This window comes from Epinephelus fuscoguttatus, linkage group LG23, assembly GCF_011397635.1.
Source record: "Epinephelus fuscoguttatus linkage group LG23, E.fuscoguttatus.final_Chr_v1".
NCBI classification, from domain to species: Eukaryota; Metazoa; Chordata; class Actinopteri; order Perciformes; family Serranidae; genus Epinephelus; species Epinephelus fuscoguttatus.
Genome location: NC_064774.1, coordinates 16,443,963 through 16,466,751, shown reverse-complemented (window position 1 = coordinate 16,466,751; position 22,789 = coordinate 16,443,963). Strand labels below are relative to the sequence as shown.

The window sequence follows — 22,789 nt, the reverse complement described above, 5'->3', positions numbered from 1 at the left end:
GAGAAAGAAAAGAGTGAGGGATGAGGCTGAGGTGGGGTGAGAAGGAGGAGGAGGGGGGGATCAATATGTACATATTCAGTGGGATATGGTGGGAAATCAATTGAAAGGAGGGGAGGAGGAATTGATTCGGGGGGAGGAGGTGGAGGTGGTGTTGGTGGTGGGGTGGGGGTGGGGGGGTCGCAAGGAAAGAGGGAGGGAGGGAGGAAGGAGACGACGGAGGAGGAGGAGGAGGAGGAGTGCAGAGGTGGAGTGATATGTGGCTACGGCTGCTGTCCTTTTTGTCGCAGTGTCAGGGTATTGATACTGTAATACACTCCCACCCCCCCGCCATCCCACCCCCACCCAACACAGACACACCATCACCCCCCCCACCACACACACACACCCTTCACCCCCCCATCACAATGCTGCCGTGACAACGGCTGTCGCGGCGACGCCTACTGGCACAATGCAGCCACAATACAGAGGGCACTGAAGCATCACACACACTCACAGAGAAAGAGAGAGCAGGCCAGAGAGAAAGAAAAAAGGAGGAGGAGGAGGAGGAGAAATATAAGGAGGGAGAGGTGGAGATTAAGATGGATGGATAGAAAGGGGGAGAGAGAGAGAGAAAGGCATGGGGATGGAGATGGAGATGGAGATGGAGATGGGGATGGAGATGGAGAGGAAAGAGGGAGGGGGGGACGTGGATTGATGGAGAGACAGGAGCGAGGGAAGGAAGGAAGGAAGGAAGGAAGAAAGGAGGTGGAGGAGAGATGTGGCGGGATAATATTACATGTGTAAAACGCCGGAGGGTGTGTGCCCATAGAAACATGTTTAATGGCTTTTATTATTGCAGGGAAGGTTGTGTGAGGTGCAGTTTTTTTTATGACAGTGTGATGTATGCACTGTGTGAGTGCAAACAACAAGGTGTTTATTGTGTAGTGAGGGTGCGTTTAAGACGACAAATACATTATACATACCTGTGTCTAGACACTGTGCATGTTATACATGTACAAGCATGCATGTGTGGGGTTTATAAGATTATTACTGGAGTTGTAGGATATATCGGTATCAATTGGTGTTGTCTTTTATGATCAATTTTATGTGATTTTTCATTTTTTCATACATCAGTTGTTGTGTAGTGAGGGTGCATTTTGGACAACAAATATGTCATGCTTGTACATACCTGTGTCTAGACATTGCGCATGTATACATGAATAAATGTAGAATTTTAGGATGTATTGGTAGCAATCAGTGTTGTCTTATAATCAATTTTAAATAATTTTCATATTTTCATACATTACGTTTTGTGTAGTGTGGGTGCATTTGGGCAACAAATATATTATACACACCTGTGTCTAGACACTGAGCACATATACATGTACAAACATGCACATATGTAGTTTATAGGATTAATATCGGGATTTTATGATGTATTAATAACAATCAGTGTTGTCTTATGATCAATTTTAAGTAATTTTCATATTTTCATACATTAAGTTTTGTGTGGTGTGAGTGCATTTTGGGCGACAGAAAAACATACCTGTGCCTAGACAATGAGTATGTATACATGTACAGATTATTACTGGAATTTTAGGATGTATTGGTAACAATCAGTGTTGTCTTTTAAGTAATTTCCATATTTTCCTATATCAATTATTGTGTAGTGTGGGTGCATTTGGGCAACAAATGTACATACCTATGTCTAGACAGTGGGCATGTATAGGGTTAATAAGGTTAATATTGGAATTCCAGGACATATTGGTGATAATCAGTGTTGTCTTTTGATCAATTTTAAAGGCGCTGTATGTAAGAATGTGGCCAAAATGGTTACTGCACTCAAATTCAAAATACTGCTGCGAGTCGTGTCCGCCCCCCCTCCCCTACAGATTTGAGGTTGCTGGACAGCGGCACACTGGAGACTGATCTTTTAGTCTACGGGCGGCTGCCGTGGCAGGGTTGCGTCGCTGCGTCACCGCGTCCTTGATCTTCGGTTTTCCACGAACGCTGCTGCCGGGATACAGCTGAGGAGGAGCCGGCTGCTAATGCTATGTACCGGGACACTGCTAATGCAGCTGCTGTGCTGCTGTAGCTCAGTCGTAACTGTAACTGATCCTGAGACTCTACTGACTGCGTGACTGGTAGATGGCGGTGGGTGGCGCAACAGGCCAAAACGCAAATTCAAAATATAAACATGATTTGCGGACTGTAAATTTTTTTTTTAAAATGCGAATATTCTGGCTGTACTATTGTTGTCGGTGAGATCAGTATGTTATATGAACATTATTCCTTAGTCTCTGTGACATATTAGGAGGATTTTATGACTGTTTGCTTTAGATTTCTTACATATAGCTCCTTTAAGTAATTTCCATATTTTCCTATATCAATTATTGTGTGGTGTGGGTGCATTTTGGGCGACAAATATATTATACATACCTCTGTCTAGACATTGTGCATGTATACATGTACAAGCATGAATGTAAGGGGTTAATTAGAATTTTGGGATGTATTGGTAACAATCAGTGTTGTCTTTTATGATCAATTCTATGTAGTTTTCATATTTTCATACATTAACTGTGTGTAGTGTGGGTGCATTTTGGACAACAAATATACATACCTATGTCTAGACAGTGGGCATGTATAGGGTTAATAATGGAATTCTAGGACATACTGGTGATAATCAGTGTTGTCTTTTGATCAATTTTAAGTAATTTCCATATTTTATATATCAATTATTGCATGGTGTGGCTGCATTCTGGGCGACAAATATACCTGTGTCTAGACACTAAGCATGTATACATGTACAAGCATGCATGTAAGGAGTTATTAAGAATTTTAGGATGTGTTGATAACAATCAGTGTTGTCTTTTATGATCAATTCTATGTAGTTTTCATATTTTCATACATTAACTGTGTGTAGTGTGGGTGCATTTTGGACAACAAATATACATACTTGTGTCTAGACAGTGGGCATGTATAGGGTTAATAAGGTTAATAATGGAATTTTGGGATGTATTGGTAACAATCAGTGTTGTCTTTTATGATCAGTTTTATGTGGTTATTTTCAGGAATGTTATATATTAATAGTTTAATGCACCCTCCTGTGTAAACCATGAATTTCCAGGATGTCAGCTGCTGTTTTCAGCTTCGTGACAACACATTAATCTGCTTATCCAATTGGTTTTTAAATGGTTTATGTAACTTAAGAAGTAGGATCATTCCTCCACCCCAAAAAGAAACACTCGATCCTTTAGTTTTGTTAAAAAAAAAAAAAAAAGAACATATGTGGGTATTTTATCATCACATCTGCTTCCACACTCTTTTTATATTTGATCTAGTCTGTTATAATGCAAGTCTGGTCTGCCGTTGTGAAAAAATATCAATAAGTTTGATTCAATAATGTGATAATAAAACGCTCAAATCATGCTGTAAAGCTGAAATCAGTGCCCGTGTGTTTGTTTAAGAGATCACTCTGGTGGCAGATTGTTCCTCAGTGCTTTAAATCATTTGTGTCAAACTTGTATTCAAAGCAGAAAAAAAACCACTGCCTGCTCTGACCTCCCTTCACCAAAATGTCTGTGCCGGCATATTACTGTATCTCCCTCCAACATGCACTCTCATTTACAAAAGAAACGCTTGGCTGGCTGCCTATAAGTCAGTTTATCCGCGTGAGATGACCAACGTCCCTCTTTTTCTTTCTCTTTTTTTTTCCTCCCCTCTCTCACTATCTCATACAGTGTGTGTGCGTATGATCTATAGTTCCCTGCCCCCCCCCCCTCCCTCCACCTCCCTCCCTCCATCACCCCCTCCCCTCCTCCCTCCCTCACCCTAACCCTTCTTAATATGATGTAAAAAGCTAATCGCATGCAAATGTCTGTTGTCCCGGTAACCGGGCCTGAAAAATCCCTTTGATGTTTCCCCCGACTCATTCTCTTCACGTTCTCTTTGTTCGCCACAGTCTCGCTGCTTTGTCAACATCCCCCCTTTTACCCCGCTCGCTCTCTCTCCTTCATCCATTCTGCAGCTCTCTCAGTTCCTCTCTTAGTTCTCTCCATTAGGAAAAAAAAAAAGTTCTAACTCTACTTTGTGTCTCCCTCTTTCTATAAGCCCCCCTCTCTATTCTTCCTCTCTTTTTTCCTCCTCTCCCCCTCGCGCTCCTGCTCTCCCCTTGACTGTGCCTCTCTGTCTGTCTGCCCCTTCGCCCTCGCTCATTTCCCATCATTCCCACCTACTGTCTCCTGTCCTTCTCCTCTGTCGCTCCCTTTCTCTCTCCCTCAGTTCTGCCCCTTCCTGTCCTCCCCCTCCCTCCTCCACCTCCTCCTCCTCCTCTTTACCCACCCTTTATCTCTCATTCCTCTCTCTATGTCCCTCACATGCACAGATGGACACACACACACTTGTGCTCTCAAACCGCCCTCCCCTCCTTTAGAGAATTTGATCCCTGGAACTATTTGATATGGCGCTGTACTGTAGTTATCTAATCACTCTGGTTTTTTGTGAGGCCCGGTGGAAGCGGCAGCACAGCTGGCTCTCACAGAGGAGACCCCCACTCATTACAGCGGGTTTAAGGTCACGAGGTTACAGGCCTCATTTTGAGGTTAGACCTGCTACAAGGCACTCGCACAACCTCTAACCCTCCCTCCTTCTCCTCTTAAATCCCCTCAGAGACGTTTGGAAGTTGCATCCAGTTTTAATTCAACACAGAGAAGTAAAAAATAACAGTACAATTATCAAGTAAGCATAACATGCACTTCCAACATTCCACATTCCTTCCAAAAAAATGTAAACATCAGGGAGAGTGTGTCGTAGAAGAAAAGAGCAAGAGGAATAAGTTTATACATTAATACTGCCTCGCCGCCACAAAAAAGTGAGGGGTTTTCTGCATATGACAATCTATACTGCAGTAAGAATGAAAGATGGTGTTCATTACATTGCTTCCAATATAACGCAATGTACCAAACAGCTAAAGGCCATGAAGTGTACGGGCCTTCTCCAAGCCAACAAATTACATATTGATTCAGAAACGGCTCAATAGCCATTTGCAATTTTTGAATTTGAATGCAGATATGAAACGTGCTAAATCTGATAACGGCAGCAAACTGCTGCTGCTGTCTGCAGACAGCGGGCTTGACCTCCCGCCACCGCCACCGCTGCTGGCTTTCGCTACCTGATGGTTTCGTATTGTACCTTAAGCGTGATATTGTTTGATAGCGATGCACATGCGATGATTGGTTTTACTGACTGTGTGCTTACTGTCATACAATATGAACTACATCATCATATGAAATATTGATACCTTTTGTTTTGCCTGCATCATAAATATAAAATGACAGATTTAAATATGTCATGCAGCACTAATGTTGATGCATATGGGATCTTCACTATAATTTCTATTAGTTCTGAGTTTGAATAAAACTCAGCAGTGTCACATGTATGAGTCTGTCAGAGAGGTAAAGGTCACAGAGCTCTATATGATATTCAGAGCATTAGCAAACTACTATTTGCTATGTAAAGATATATTTGAGTAACGGCGTCCTGAGCAAAGATGAAGTCACGCTTCCTCTGTAAGTGTTGTAATCCAAGCTTCTCCGTAATTGTGGTTGGCTGTACATGCATGTTAGTGCATAATGAGTCCCTGTGTGAGTATCTTTGGCTAGCTAATCCCATCCCCTCTGTTCTGCCCTCAAACGGCACTTGTTAGCTCTGTCAGCACTGCTGCCATTGTTAGCACTGTTAGCCACATTAGCCGCTAGCTTTCAACTCAGTCACCTGCATGTTGAGAGCCGTATGTAGACAACATCTGAATTATAGATAAGCACTGTCATCACTGTTGCTGATGTTAGCACTGTTTGTGCTGTTAGGACTGGTAGCTGCTAACTCTGTTAGCTGTTAGCCATTGGGCTCAGCCACCTCCATGTTGAGAGCTATATGTAGACAACCTCTAAATCATAGACAAGCTCTGTCAGCACTATTGCCGTTGTTAGCAATGTTAGCACTGTTAGCACAGTCAGCTGTTAGCTATTGACTCAGCCACCTCCATGTTTAGAGCCGTATGTAGACAACCTCTGAATCATAGATCAACTCTGTCAGCACTGTTACCGTTGTTAGTACTGTTAGCCCTATTAGCTGCTAGCTGTTGGTTTTAGCCGTCTCCATGTTGAGAGCCATATGCAAACAACATCTGAATTACAAATAAGCACTGTGATCACTGTTGCTGATGTTAGCACTGTTTGCGCTGTTAGTACTGGTAGCTGCTAACTCTGTTAGCCATCGGATCAGCAACCTTCATGTTGAGAGCCATATGTAGACAACCTCTGAATAATAGGCTCTGTCAGCGCCATTGCCGTTGTTAGCACAGTTAGCTGTTAGCTGTTGGCTCAGCCACCTCCATGTTGAGAGCCATATGTAGACAACCTCTGAATCATAGATATGCTCTGTCATCACCCTTACTGTTGTTAGCACTGTTAGCACCGTTAGCTGCTAGCTGTCTGCACAGCCACCTCCATGTTGAGAGCTGTATGTAGACAACCTCTGAATCATAGATAAGCTCTAAATATTTCTAAATATTGAAGCTGCTATTTTGCAAGTGTAACCTATTTTTCTAACGCTTGTTCCATTAGTTTAAAGAAAAGTTCAAGGAAAGGTCCAAAATTTTGGGAGATATGCTAGTTTACTTTATTTACAAGAGTTGGTTTAAAAAAGATTGACCACTCTGTATCTGTAATAGCAATATAAAGCTACAGCCAGCAGTCCATTAGCTTAGCTTAGCACAAAAATAGGAAGCAGGGAAAACCGCTAGCACCGCTATATTTAAAGGTCACAATCCACCTACAAGTCTTCTTTATCAAATTACACATATTTCAATTGTTTTATAGAAAAAAAAGAAACTGTAAAAACTGCGTAGTTTTTCAGGAGCAAATAACAGGACTTTCTTGGACAACTTCACAATGACGACAAGACTCCAGGAAGTTACTGTGCCCAGCCAGGAAATAGTCTGGCCCTAACCTCCCATAAAACCACAATTTGTTGATTACACTCTTTGTTTTAGTTTTTCTACAAATTAAACAACTTGACATAAAGTATTTAGGAGCTTGTTGCTTTTGGACAGAGCCAGGCTAGCTGTTTTCCCGTTTCTAGTCTTTATGCTAAGTTAAGCTAAGCTAAGCTAAGCTAATCAGCTGCTGGTGTTAGCTTCATATTTAACCTGCAGATATGAGAGTGGTACCATTTTTTCATCTACCTCCTGGCAGCACAAAAATATGTTTTCCAAAATGCGATATTATTCCTTTAAAATGCACGCTGAAGAAATCCCCCGACATCATAGCAATCATTAAAATTTGTTCAAATTGTTTTCTTTCAGCTCCAAATATTCACATCCAGAAGCTGATAAGAAACATTTTGGGGCATTCTAGGAACACCGTCTTCCTCTGAGAAATAACCTAGAAGTGAGATCTGAGTAAATTACCTCTTCAGGAATAATCAGATGTAGTTCATGTCTTCTGGCCGTAAGCACAAAACCCAGTAAAAACCGGAATATAGCACATCGAATATCATATCCACCTTTCTCCATTTCATGGAGGTCAGGAAAGCTCAGATTAAATGTAACAACAATACCTCTTTGTACACAAATAAACATTGCACAAACACCCATTTTATACCTTTGGCATATAGAATATGGTACTTATATCAAACGGTATAGCATTAAATTCATTATCAGTACACATATAAGGCACCAAGAAGCTCATGTTGCTGACATAAGTTACACTTTAAAGGAGACTAAATACCATTTTGTCCTTGCCACTGTTAATACATCATTAGCTTAAACAAACAGCTGGATATGAAACTGTAAGACGTTCATTATCAAGGCAATGCTTTCTGTATGTGATCAGATGTAACCTTGCCTGATGTTGATTTAGCCACTGTACCAGGCTCTAAAACGGCCACAGTGAGTGTGTGTGAGCACGTGAGCGTGAATAGAGCTCCACTGTCTTATAACAATAAGAATGACTGCATGTGTTGAGGGACGCTGTGTGTGTACTTGTGTGTGTGCATGCTCACACCACCCCTGCCTCATTTACATAGATGCAATCACACCTAGCCTATGCCACGCATTTTTACACAGGCAGGAGAAAAAAGAAAAAAGCCTACAGTACTCCATTCAGCGTTATGAAAATGACAAAGTACATAATACATTCTAAATCTGCAATCCTACGGTGGATTTACGCCCCGCATATTACTTCCTGTTTATTATCAGATGCTGGAGCATGTGATGCGTACAGTCAGCCAGCCAGGCAGTCAGTGGTTCAGACCAAGTGGTTTGGCCTAGTGGGGAGCCGCGGGGCAGACAATGGCCGCACTGTGTGGCTGAAGTGCCTTTGGTGTCAATGACTCTGCCAGCAACTGAGACTGGCAGATCCAAAATGGCGGAGTGCAGAGAGCCCTGCTGATGCTTGTCATGGTTTAAACAGGGCAGTTTTGATCCTTTTTTTTTTTGGGTGGCAGCTTTTCTTTCGGGGGTTCATATCAGAGCTGGGAGGTTTCAAACGCAGGGAAAGCAGTGCAGTAGTGCTGCTCCGGCTAATCTGCTGGCATTTTATTTGTTTTAATGAGGCGAAGGGGGCATGAGGGGGGAAAAAGGGAAGGAGAGGAAGCATGTGGGAGAAGTTCAAATAGAGTCTGAGGGTCTCTCTTTTGTCTTCTTGCTCCTCGAAGTCCAGTTTGGCGTGCCCAGAGGTGGAACGGAGATGTTTAAAGCTTCAAAAAGTCCAGGGTCCAGTTTCTGATTGTAAAAAGGTACAGGACAAGACAAAAAGAAATTATTACATTTTTACATTAAAATGTCTGATTTTTTGCATGAACTTTAAAGGTACACTATGCAGGAATTGTCTCTCACTGTCTGTAAACACAACATTCAAATGTGGCCCCTCCCTACACTGCTAGTGCGTACCCTGAAGGTTACATTTGTTGTAATGGTAAAACCAATACTTTAGCAAGCTAACTGGGCCAACTCTAACCCTAGAATGATTTTCGTTTCAACCTAATTGCCAGAAAAAAATGTTTGTATTGTACATTTTCACACAACACAGATCACATTTGCACATTGTTTTATGATGGATATAATGGAACTTGTGAAGGTTTGGTTTGGTTTGGTCGATCATGTTGTAGCTTGAAATACCCACATTTGGTGGTACAAAATCCGCTGGAAAAGCAGGGAGGGGTTTGTAAAAAATGCCCAGGCTTGGTGACTCAAACGCTGCTGGAAAAGGTTATGATGTGCTGTTAAAGAAACCTGGGTTTGGTAAAAAACAGTAGCCTGACAGGCAGCTCATCAAGGTTACACGCCGTTACACGCCTACTTTTAGCTTGGATGCATGATGCTACTACCTGGTCTCTATCTAATTATAAAGTCCAGACACAACATGTTCTCATTCTGAAGTCGTCAAATACCAACACTTGGTCAGTGAGTTCTGCGTCAGACACCGATGAAAAAAGGAGTGTGAGACACCACTTTTGGCTTTAGTTTGAAACGCCACCGGACAAAGTCCTAATTTAAGGAGCTGGAAAGTCACTATAGGGTAAGCGGGAAGGGTGGTGGATGGGTCCAACAAACACTGGACTTTCACCCAGGAGTCTGCTGTTTGCTTCCTGTATGCCAAGCCATGATGTTTTGTTTTTTTAAACCCGAAAACATAGTTTAGTTGCACAGGAAATAAACATTAGTTATATTTCAAAAGACCGTATGCATCTAATGAGCAGAAACTGTACTACTGCAGCTTCCAGATAAGTTCGAAAATAGCCGCCCAAGGACGCCATGATGAACTCACTGTCTTTGGTTTAGTCTTACTCACTGAGTACGTTTACATGACACTTGAAAAAAACAAATTATTGCCTTAATCCGACTATAACTGGACAACTGAAGTGCATGTAAATGTGTTACTCCAACTAATATCGGAGTTCTCCAACTCCGATTAAGACACCCTGATAATGGGATTGGAATTCGATTTCCTCCGGCATGTATACGCCGTAATCGGAGTTAAACTAGACAATGCATGATATGACCCCGGAACAGACAAGACATGCTGTTGTTGTAGCCCTCCAACAGCATACAGCGTTCTTGTCTGCCTCTCGAAATCACCATGACCACGAGGGATAGCGTGCACCTATCTGCACAATCAGTAATGTGTACATTACGTATGAGATGAACAAAGCTGTACGATTATCCATCTTGCTGTTGTTCGAAAATGCCGGTCTGCTGCCTGACTCCAGTTGTTTATTTTTAAGTGACGTAATAGGTTAACCGGAAACGGGGCCATATTAACCCGCTGAAACGACGCATATCGCCACCTAGTGTTGAGGATGAGGACATGTTCCTGTCAGTAATTCGATTTTCTCAGTTGCTTGTAAACTGGGAGAAGGACAGAAGTCCAATTAGACACCAAAATTGAAATTTTGAGCATAGCTCGATTAGGCTGTGCATGTAAACGTACTGACTGTTTGATGACCCAGGTGCTTCGTTTGGTTTTAGAGTTGACTGATTTGCAGGATGTATGGAGAGTTTGAAGATGATGCTATGAACTGATTGTCTTGACTGTCACATTAAACAAAAAAGTTCAAATCAATAGGGTATTAAACGACTTCATCAAACAATAAAAAAAGATTAACCAATAACACGGTAGTTAAAGATTGTTACCCTGTAGCGTCCTCCACGCTCCACACTTGCTTAAGCACACCTGCCTTTAATGAAAGGTTCCTGAGATGCCAAGTCAGGTGGCGCATTTAAGTAACAGGAAACCAAGACTTGCTAGAAACGGCTCTAACATGTACGTTTCCTATGAAAACAGGTGGAAGTAACATGGAAACTGTCCATAAATAAAAATAAGGAGAAAATCCAGGCAGACGAGCCTCTGCAGATAAATACGCCGTCACACACTTCTTGTGGGTCATAAGTGAGATTCTTAGGAAAATCCTGCGTAGTGTACCTTTAAACATTCTTCATGATACATTTGTGATTTCTTTCCGTGAAGAAGAATCAGTAAAAGGTGGGAAACCATAAAGTGAGCGATGCAGGGATGCGGTGACATGAGCAGCAACATAAAGAGAGCAGCAACAGAGAGGGAAATAAGATGAAAGAAAGGTGCGATAAAAAAAACAGTAACTTACTCTCATTGAGATGACAGTTACACAGCTGTGGAGGGAGACTGACTCTGAGGAGGAATAAAGAAAAACAGAAACAGTCACATTTTTGTATGCTGTGCTAAAGTGTGTGCGCGTGCCAAAGCGTGCGCGGGCGCAAGCGGCAATCCTCCCTCTGTTGTTGAATATGTGCGTATCGCTGTCTGTGTGTTTGCCCTATCTGTTTGGGCTGCGTGTGTCCGTCTGTCTGTCAATCTGTTCCCAGCGCAGTCTGTTTGCCAATCTGTCATATTCTGTTTGCTAGATAAGGAGATTGAGAGAATGTGTGTGTGTGTTTGTCTGTGTGTGTGCATCAGTGTGTGTGTGCACAGAGCAAATTCATTTAAACTTTACCATGGAGATGGCAGGCAGGTATTGCTGTTTTCTTACAGCTTAGAAGATGCATACTGACTGTCTTCACTTTACTAATATATAGAGATGCCTGTGCTGTTTGAAGGACACCTTTTGATATAAATCACCTCTCTGAAACTGTAGCAGCTGTTGCACAATGACGCCACTAATCTCAGACATAGGTTACATTCAGATAGCTGCAGTTCCACAGCAGCTGAGGGACATTTGAGTTACAACATTCAGTCAGGAACCTTTGCTTCATGCTGTCCATGCTTTCCCTCCCCTCTGTCCTCGTCCATTCCCCTGTACTGTCCGCTATCGAATGGAGGCAGAAATAATTGAAAGAATACCTACGAACGACAAGACGTTTTTGCATTTTATATCTTTGTTAAACAGCAGTAGTAGAGAGATGAAAGGAAATGAGAGAGAGAGAAAGAGACGGAGAACAGGCGGATTTGATCTGGGGATGTTGAGGTTCAACATGGACCCTGTTTGCTCATGTTTTGTCAAAAGCCCCTTTTACACTGCCAGATTTTCCGCAAACGCTGGGCCGCTTTGCCGCAAGCTGTGAGCGGATTGGCGAGTTGATCCAAGGTGCCCAATTTTTCGCCTCGTAGGGTAGTCATATTGGTGGAACCCTTTTAGTTTAAACAGACCGTGGCGGCCTTCCGCAACGGGAGGGGCTGTTGATGACTTGTGGGAGGAGCTGTTGATAACGCCGCATGTGCGAGCCACTGGGGTGGATAAACAGGAAACAGCTGATAGCAGGAATTAGTGAGCAGCTAGTAGCAAGAGGGAAATGCAAACCTGACAGACACTGTAAAGATGAGCAACTGGGGAGACAAGGAATTGCGCACCCTCCTTGTCCTCGCAAACGAAGAGGCCATTAACCGTCAGATGACGGGGACGGTGAAGAACGGGTCGACTTACGAGAGAATTGCCGAAGGACTGACCAGCCGCGGCTTCCCTCCCACGCCACTGTTTACATCACACGCTGAGCTACACATTTTGTTACTTGCTCACGCCCCCCATTGCCCCGAAAAAGGCGCATTCTGTGTAAACAAAAGTAGGCAGGTGGCATTTTGCTGCACTCCCCGATTTTGTTTTTATACTGCCAATGCTGAAAAAAGACTGATTGGGCTTTCCTGCAAATTTGCACAGATCCTATCTAAAAAGGGCTTATGTGACTGATGCAAACAACAAGTTTTGAAATTGGTCCACAACTGAGTGAGCGCACTGCAGCCAGCAGCCACCAAATGGGCTACAATGCAACTCGGGGCATGTGCACACCATCAATGTACGTCTACTAATAGTGCTTGTTTTTGCCACTGACAGGCTCAGACTGTTATTGTCTGACAACATTATGGAAAGGATCCCTCCTGAGAAAGACCTTTATGTTAAAGAGAAAGATCCTTTTTGTTTAACCAGAAAAAGCCCTGAAATCGCTACTGTTCCAACTCTAGTTTGGTTGAAATAAACCCTAAGGCCGTGATCACACAAAGCGTTTTAGCAGCTAGAGACGGCCTTTTGTAATTGCTCGCGGTTATTGCGTTGCGACGTGCCTTGTGTTTCTACGTTCTAGATGCCAGGCGTTTTTGCCAAAGCACTCCGAACTCAAGTTAACAAAAAATTAACTCAGAGCGGAAAACACCTCACGTCATGTCTTGTTTCGTCATCTGTTTTCCCATTGTCCAGTGGGATGATTTGAGAGGCGGGCCTTCTTTGGTTGTCACGACAACTAGTTAACAGCTGGTAAACAATGGAGGAGAAACTGGTGGTAGCAGCTGCTGGATACCCAGAGCTATATAGCCCGAAAATAGACAGCAGGTTGTCAAACTGCCCCTGAGTCACCCTAAAATATGCCTGGAAACGGCCATCATGGAAGAGAAGCTCCTGGACCAGCTGGTGGTACTCCCCATGATCCACCCTCTTTTTTAGGGTCTCATGTACCCACACAGATCTCTGTTTCCCTGCGGCCAACAAACGACTTCCTGACAGCCTCTCACCCTCAACCAGAGCTACAGCAAGTACCTTCTGCCTCAACATTTTCGGAACTAGAGCAAGATCGGGGGCCTTAATTCACCCACTCAAATGTACAAATACACTGGCTCTATTCAAATTACTGTTTATTTAAATGGAACCTGGTGGTTATAACAATATAGCGATTTTGAGGCTGCTTCCTGGTTAAACTAAAAGGTATCTCTGTAGGGATCCTTCCCATAATGTTGTCAGACAGTTAGAAAAACAATCTGAGCCTGTCAGTGGCAAAAACAGGCACTTTTAGTGGACTTAAAGTGACGGTACGCACATGCTCCGAGTGGTTATGCTGCAGCCTGCAGTGCTATTGCTCAATACTAGACAAATTTAAAAATATATTTTTCCCATTTCTCATTCAGACACAAAAACATGATAAAATATGGTCCAGGTTGAAAAATCCTACCGCTACCCTGTAACTCCTAACCCACAGGGTCACACCCTGCAGAGTGTTTTTTGGTTTGGTTTGGGTCAGTCACAAGACAACCCACACACAACACCATTTTTCACATATTCAACACAGACACAAAGAAAAGCACACAGCTTTTCAGATGACATAAGCAGTTACGACAACTTATTTTGATAGCGGTCTCTGTTATGACAACAGCACAGACTGCTGGGCCTCCTACATCACTGACTCAAGGTTGAGTGAAGTTGAAAGTGAAAGTTATTCTTTAAGATTCCTCTCTGTCTCATCAGCCCACTCTCTCCAATCCTGCTTTTTTAAACTTCCTGGGAAATGCTGTCATTTCCCGCTCCTCTAACAGGCCTCGCTCCAGCCCAGCATCCACCTGCAGGCTCTGAATGTATATTCCTCTACAAAGGAAGTAAGTACGATCAGTCCCCGCTCCCTGCTGCTCTGAGTTTGGTGTTTGGGGAGCGACAAAATCTCTGCAACTGTGTGCATACTCCACATTCTCATAATAATCCATTCTATGTGAGCTGGCTGAATGAACTGATACTAGTGACAACCGGAGCGTGGTTTGAAAGAATGCTGCACTCATTAGCAGTCTCAAGGCTCGTCTTTGACCATGTACAGCATCGCAAACTCCACCCTGATACTTCCTGGGGCCGTCAGAAAGTCCCATCAGGGACTTTTTTTGGGGGGGAAACGCAGGTTCCTGAGTTCCTTAAAAAGATTCCTGGAAAACCGTCTGATATTTGTGAAAGCGCCCGTGGTCCCACTTCACATTCCTCGCATTCCAAATCTATATTTAACCAGCGTTGAGCCATTTGTGCAAATAAAAAAATGTTCTCATCCACCTTGGAATGGCTGGATTGTGTGTGTGTGTGTGTGTGTGTGTGTTGCTGTACGTGGGTGCACTGTGACCCCCCACCTGTGAGTAACTTGTTGATCCGGAGCTTCTCCTGGGGTCCCTCCCAGACGCTGGGGATCCCCCCTCCTTCTGACTGCCGACAGAGGAGGAGTCTGAGCAGCTACTGTGGACTGAGAGAGACAGAGAGAGGTGGTTATAGGTTAACAGATCTTTAAATATATCCAGCAGCTTTAAGTCACTAAAAATGTGTATTTTTTCTGTTTTTGCTTCAGGTAGAGGACCAAATATCAAATAATAATATCACCCTGCATCCAGGCATGATTTGCATGCATGGATTCTCTGCTTATTTACATTAGCATTGTGTGTGTGCACTTTTATAACGCAACAAAACAACACTGTATCATAATGGTTTTCTTGAAATGAAAAATGGGGGGAGATCGGGTGTGGGAGAGACAAAGAGAGAGGAGTCAGGGAGAGAAGGCATTTTTTCTCATCCTGTTCAATGAATTTCTAACACAGCGTTCTGTCCCAGAGGACAATTCATGCATTGAAATCCTGAGCTGCTGCACTCAATGAGACACCTGGTGAGCAGTATGTGCATTACACTGAGCCATGAATGGGAAATCACTTTGTGCTCTAGGGCAACAGCGGCCTTTGGAGACTGGATGGTGGGTCTGGAATCTGAAGAATTATCTTTCCGATTATGTGTTTTTATTTGAATTTCAAACCCAGTGGACGGACCTCGCTTCTTAAAGGGGAACGCCACCGCTTTAAATGTTGTGATATTACCATATAGTCAATATGTGATGTGTGTTCTGGGAGTTATTTTGTGACAAAGATCATACTTCCCTTCAGTGTGCCTGTAATGCTTCTATCAGCTGGTAATTTCCTTGTTTTTCAGATGGAGCTGTGACTCTACTGCGTGTATTCAGCGGGGAACTGTTGTGAACCTGTTGCTGATTATATGAGTAGGTGGAGAGCGCGCTAATGTTGCTGATAGCGTTGAGTACAATAGTAAGTGCAATATAATGATTTTTCAGTGTCTCTTACTCGTTTTATGGATGTTTTGTTCATGAGTTTAAAAGAATTGACAGCTTTCTCTTCATTCATATCGCTGCCTGAGCACTAAGCAGATACACTCACTGGCCACTTTATTAAGTACACCTGCTCAACTGCTCGTTAACACATATAGTTAATCAGTCAGTCACGTGCATCAGAATGGGGAAGAAAGGTGATTTAAGTGACTGGGAACGTGGCGAACTGCTGATCTACTGGGATTTACACACACAACCATCTCTAGGGTTTACAGAGGATGGTCCAAAAGAGAGACAATATCCAGTGAGCAGCAGTTCTCTGGGTGAAAATGCCTTGTTGATGCCAGAGGTCAGAGGAGAATGGCCAGACTGGTTCAAGGTGATAGAAAGGCAACAGTAACTCAAATAAGCACTGGTTACAACCAAGGTCTGCAGAAGACCATCTCTGAACCAACAACACGTCCAACCTTGAAGCAGATGGGCTACAGCAGCAGAAGACCACACCAGGTGCCACTCCTGTCAGCTAACAACAGGAAACTGAGGCTACAGTTCACACAGGCTCACCAAAACTGGACAATAGAAGATTGGAAACACGTTGCCTGGTCTGATGAGTCTGGATTTCTGCTGCCACATTCAGATGGTAGGGTCAGAATTTGGTGTAAACAACATGAAAGCATGGATCCATCCTGCCTTGTATCAACGGTTCAGGCTGGTGGTGGTGGTGTAATGGTGTGGGGGATATTTTCTTGGCACACTTTGGGCCCTTAGTACCAACTGAGCATGGTTTAAACACCACAGCCTACCTGAGTATTGTTGCTGACCGTGTCCATCCCTTTATGACCACAGTGTACCCATCTTCTGATGGCTACTTCCAGCAGGATAACGCACCATGTCACAAAGCTCAAATCATCTCAAACTGGTTTCTTGAACATGACAATGAGTTCACTGTACTCCAATGGCCTCCACAGTCACCAGATCTCAATCCAATAGAGCACCTTTGGGATGTGGTGGAACGGGAGATTCACATCATGGATGTGCAGCCGACAAATCTGCAGCAACTGTGTGATGCTATCATGTTGATATGGACCAACATCTCTGAGGAATGTTTCCAGCACCTCGTTGAATCTATGACACCAAGAATTAAGGCAGCTCTGAGGGCAAAAGGTGTACCTAATAAAGTGAGTGTATTTACAATGTAAACTGCATCTTAGGCACTCAGAAAACAAATCAGTTTGTAGAGATTAATGTGCAGGTATAAGGATGGGCCACATGATCAAAATACTTGTTTCATTAACATTAAAAGTTGTAGCAGTTCCTCATTCTTTGGCTCCTTTTTCCAATTCATTTTAGCTGAATGTCACAACTCCCCTGAGTTAATCAGAGGGATATTCAGATCACCTGTTGCACAGGGTGTGAGGACTGACTCCTAATGATGAATTGAGAGCAGCTTGGTGCATTTTTCCCTCTGGGCCAATCAGGGTGTGACGACGCCCTTTCTGTGCTGTGTAGGTGGTGGCAGAGGTCGCAAACATTGACGCCACTGCAGGAGAGGCAACGTAGCCTACTTACTAATGTTACATTAAAAAAAAAAATCAAAAAACCGTCAATTTCGATTAATGCACAACAATACAAATTCAAGCACGTTCAATGACCCAGGTCTATTAACGTCTATTTTCAAAAACTTTCAAAGCCTGCAAGTATTTCAAGGACCTGTGGGAACCCTGAAATTAGGTCTCTGCTGGATCACTGTGTTGCAACATGGCATGCAAATGATGGAAAATGCTGCATTACTGTTGCTGAGTATAATTTCGTGACAATATATGATTTGTAAAAGTGATTGCACCGATTTATCAGTCAAAAGTTCGTTCGTCTGCCATCAGTATATCGGCAAGTAAGGTGGCATTCACCGATGTCAGTGGCCAACGTTTTATCTGTTGTGTCACAAAGAGATGCACTGTTGTGTAGGCTAAAAAGGAAGGCTCCAAACTAACAGCATCTTAACGGGGACAATAAAAAAAAAAGAGTTGGGACGAACTGAGATCTGAGAACTGAGAACTGAGATCTTCCCCAGGACACCGTCGGGAAGAACGGTCGCAGTAAACTCACTATCAGCATGTCAGGGGATGCACCATATTGTTTCCCCGATAATACTACATTGTGAACATCAAACCCATGTTGACAGCAACAGAAGCAGAGGTAGTTAACGCTAGCTGTTAGCTGTTAGCGGCCAGTGGCCACAAACTAACAGCTGATGGTAGTGATGGCCAAATGAAGCCTCATGAACCACTTTCTTTATTTTCTGGCCCCACCAGATGGCACTCTTGGTTTAAAGATAAAGGCTGAAGGACTTGCAATGAAGTGTGCTCTCAAACGTTTTTTTTTTTAACAGACAGCGCCATCTGGTGGCTTCAGAAAGTAAAGACAGTGGTTCGTGAGGCCTCATTTGGCCATCACTGGCTGACAGAGGTTGCTTTAGCTACATTATGATGCATTCATGCTCTATTCAGTAAAAATGAGTATTGGGCGAAGCTAAATTGTAACGTTCTCATGATGTGTTCAAATGTAATCTTGTAAAAAGGGGGGTTTTTTGTTAAGAAACTTGAATAAATACAGCTGTTTGAAGGAGAAATTTGATGTTTTTGTAACAATATAAATAGATATTAGAGCAGGATTTTATTTACTTTTGAAGCTGTTATTCAAAAAACTGTGTGTGTATGAATGAATTGGTGCTCATTCAAATGTCGAGTAATGAAGGACTGAATGACTTTAAAACAGTTCGGCTTTTTTAATAATAAAGATTTCTTTGTTTCCCTGGCACAAAAGAGGATAAATAACAAAAACAACAAAACAAACACCAGTGTATAAAAGTGTTGGTGTCGGTTATCAGCCAAATTGTTAGTCTAAAACATCAGTCCAGAGTTTAATTGGTGCATCCCTAATATGCAATGATCATCTGGTGTCTCCTGTGTTTCCCTGTAAGTTCGAGCAGCTAGACAGAGTAAAGGGTAGTGATGGCCAAATGAAGCCTCATGAACCACCTTCTTTATTTTCTGACCCCACCAGATGGCGCTCTTGGTCTAAAGATAAAGGCTGAAGGACTGGCAATGAAGTGTGCTCTCAAACGGTTTTTTTTTTAACAGACAGCGCCACCTAGTGGCTTCAGAAAATAAAGACAGTGGTTCATGAGGCCTCATTTGGCCATCACTAGTAAAGGGGATATGACACCATTGACAGGCGACCAATGAAACACCGTTACTTGAATAAAGTGACTGATTTCTCAGGGTTGGAACATTGTTGGAAACATTTGGGATAATGTAAAGACACAACCAGCTTTAACACATTTAAATGCAGGACGGTTACATATTCTAACTTAAGGTAAAGCACCTCAATACTTCCACACTACCACTACTAATATAATACCTTTGCAATATAAATGTGTAACAGTTGTCTAAACAGCTCACCAGTCTCAGTACTGGGATGGGTTTTTGGTTCACAGGAAACACGACAAAGCCAGGGTTTGAGGGCAACACAGGACTGAAGGTTGTGATGGGATTTGATCAAAGCACAAGTAAAAGGTGCTTTTTGACGGAGCTACATATTCTCTGCAGGCACGTCAGAGCTCTTCAAAATTTCTCAGTGTGAGACAAATATCAAAAATTCATAGAATAGCCCGGGGGCGCCAGATTGAAAAAAACATGTATCGCGTTATTACCTTGTCACATGGGGAGAAACACCCAGGACCCGTTTTGTTTCCTGTCTGTAATCTCGGGGCCACATCACTTTCAGGCTCGGAAAGTATATTTGAACAATCCAGTAATCTGACCCGGTCACATAAAACCGACAGGCTTCCTGAAGCCACAGTTTGAACTGAAAAAGGAGACTTTCTGTTTTTGTGAAGTGAGAGGAGGGTTTTAAGCCTCTACACTTCTCTATTATCTAATGTTTACTACTGTGTGTTCAGGTTTTAGTGATCTACCTGTAGATATCAGGTCACGTTCAGGTCAAAGAGTTTTCCTTAACATTACCATTTCAAATCTTTGATGCAAATGCTGTTCTTCCTGTGCGGCTCCCCTAAGAGCGCAGTGCTGCCAGAAGCAGCAGCATCCCACACGTGCTGTGTAAGTGTTACAGATGGATTCCCTTTAGAGCTCCTACCTCTGTCGTTGAGACTGTAGATGGAGTCCAGTTCTGAGCCTGGAGTTCCTGTCGCGTCCAGCAGCAGCTTACTGGAAATCCCCATGCAGAGTGACTCCTTCAGACACAACTCTGGGAGAAGAAATCATTAAAAACACTTTTTAAAAAATCCCGAACAATATAGTTTTATACAGAAATCAATGGTTTCCTACATCCTATATCCTCCTGAGACCCTGTGTCCTCATGAGGACATTACATTTTGGGTTTACTTGACCTTATACTTCATTCTACTTAACTCAGACCTGTTGTCCTCGTTCGTGGACGCTTTTTTGTGCCATCTAGTGGTAGTAACAGCACAATACACTAATCCATGTAATAACAAGATGGCAGCCATCTCTGCCAAGTCAACCTGCAGCCGGTCCCGACACAAAAGTGGACAAAACCTGATCACATTCAATGGTTGAAAAGTTTGATAGCAACAGTAAAACACTAAGATGCTGTTTATTAGGAGGTACTGGTTAAAGGACATTGGGACTTTTTTATCATCTCATTTGAAGACATTGGGACTTGATTGTCATCTCCTTTGAGGACACTGGGACTTTTATCGTGTGGTTTGAGGACACTGGGTCTTTATTATTGTCTCATTTGAGGACATTGGGACTTTATTATCATCTGGTTTGAGGACACTGAGACTTCATTATTGTCTCTTTTGAGGACATTGGGACTTTTTATCGTCTCGTTTGAGGACATTGAGACTTCATTGTCATCTCATTTGAAGACATTGGGACTTTATTGTGATCTCGTTTCAGGACACTGGGACTTTATTGTTGTCTTGTTTGAGGACATTGGGACTTTATTGTTGTCTTGTTTGAGGACATTGGGATTTTATTATCGTCTCATTTGAGGACACTGAGACTTCATTGTCATCTCATTTGAAGACATTGGGACTTTTTTATCATCTCATTTGAGGACATTGGGACTTTATTATCGTCTCGTTTGAGGACACTGAGACTTCATTGTCATCTCATTTGAAGACATTGGGATTTTAAGGTCATCTCGTTCGAGGACATTGGGACTTTATTATCGTCTTGTTTGACGACATTGGGACTTTATTGTCGTCTCATTTCAGGACCATACAACAGGTGTAACAGTATAAGGGAAGATGTTGTTTTATTGTTTGGGTGCACAGGAACAATGGCGTTTGAACACCAGGTAACGCAACCTTAAAATGTGTCAGCCAGCTGCAGAGCATGTTATCCAGTGTGATGCTGAAACCTGAACCAACTACAGGAAGCAATCCCGAGATATGAGGTTTTACGGATACAAGGAGGTGGATATGACACATGATAGCCTGCAGCAGTGCTTGGAAGGCTGGCATAAACAGATGAGCCGCAATCGAGTAGCAGACTGAACTGCCGCTGATAGTTTTTATGTGTTCGCTACTCATGTGAAAGTGGAGAGCCAAGATAGAGCTACACAGGGAGGAATCAGATTTGTTTTTAACCTGGACAGAGGACAAGTGAGTCTGTGTGACTGCTGTCCAGGCCACTTTTGTCCTTTCAAACAAATAATGAAAAACTCAAGACTCAAAGACCAAAAATCAGGGTTGAGGTAGTTTAATCTAAAAATTGTGACAGCTCATTGAAACTAAATGCAGCTTCTGTGTGGATTTTAGGTTGATGACATTTTTCTAAAACTATCAAAAAGTTGAGGCCTCTGAGGTCGAAGGTCAGACTGTACCTGTGTTGTTGATGGCGTGCGTCCACAGCAGATGGGCGATGTCATGAGTCCAGGCCACCTTGTCTTCCCTGTCCTTCGCCTGCAGCGTGATGCAGTCTTTGGTTCGAGGCGCCTGTCGGACCCAGACTTCAAACTTCACTCCCTCCCCACCCACGCTCTGGGTCAGGCCCATCTCACCTGTCTGCACGGAGAACAGGATGGACATGTCAAGTCAAGAGGACTGAAAATAAATGGCAAGCGGACATTTAAAAAAAAGACAAAAACTAAAAAGTAAATTGGTCCGAAAAAGTCAATTTTAAAGGAATACTTCACCCCGACAATGATCACGTATGCATCAGTTACTCAACCTGTTATGTTGAATTCATGAAGAAAACTTTACTTTATTTTTGCCTCTATGGTGAACGAAAAATCCCAAAACTCAAGAATTCTTAAAATGGAGAAAAAGGGTCCACCTGTCGCATGCGAGTCATATCCTCAGTACTTCTAATACTTGTTTGATCCCGGATTTAAAACAATGCCGGATTCAAGCAAATAAAAGACGCAATTTTAAGAAATACAAAGAATAATAAAAAATAAAACACAGATAAAATAGGCTACTATCACTGAAGCAGATGAGCAAAGTTGGCAACTAATTGCCCAGTAGATTGTACTGAGGTACAGCAATTAGAGAAATACAAAATAAAAGAATACAATAGACCCTTTTACTGTTAGTAAACAGTCTACTGTGTTTTGGTGGGCGGGGCTTAGCTGGAGGCAAAACAAATCTCTGCGGACATTAGCTAGCACTAGCTAGCATGTTCTGTTGGCTTGACAATGGAGGAAGATGATGTCGTTGATGATGATGACGTTTAGAAATACTCATGCCGAGCGCACTGTGGCACAAACTGGACCGTTAGCAAATTCGTAACGCTGATAGAATGTACCGCTTGCTTATCCAGAGCATCGCACTCATGGAGTGGCAGGGCGTACTCTGGGCAGTCTGTCTGCGGAGTGACTGTGTGATTAACTCAACTGTTCGATAATTCATATAGAAAGATAACGCTCCGTTTCTTCGACCAACAGTGC

General features: G+C 42.8%; 1 protein-coding gene across 1 annotated transcript in view; it reads right to left on the bottom strand.

Moving 5' to 3' along the window:
• Positions 1 to 4,665: 4,665 nt before the first annotated feature.
• The window catches only part of arhgef40 (Rho guanine nucleotide exchange factor (GEF) 40), a 68,180-nt gene continuing 50,056 nt past the window's right edge, over positions 4,666 to 22,789 (bottom strand). The window contains exons 23-27 of the mRNA XM_049568416.1: positions 21,725 to 21,905; positions 20,006 to 20,116; positions 14,877 to 14,986; positions 11,143 to 11,186; positions 4,666 to 8,761 (exon numbers count right to left, since the gene is read on the bottom strand). Coding sequence (XP_049424373.1) covers positions 11,160 to 11,186; positions 14,877 to 14,986; positions 20,006 to 20,116; positions 21,725 to 21,905 — 429 coding nt within the window. The 3' untranslated portion in view covers positions 4,666 to 8,761; positions 11,143 to 11,159. The remainder of the gene's footprint in view (positions 8,762 to 11,142; positions 11,187 to 14,876; positions 14,987 to 20,005; positions 20,117 to 21,724; positions 21,906 to 22,789) is intronic.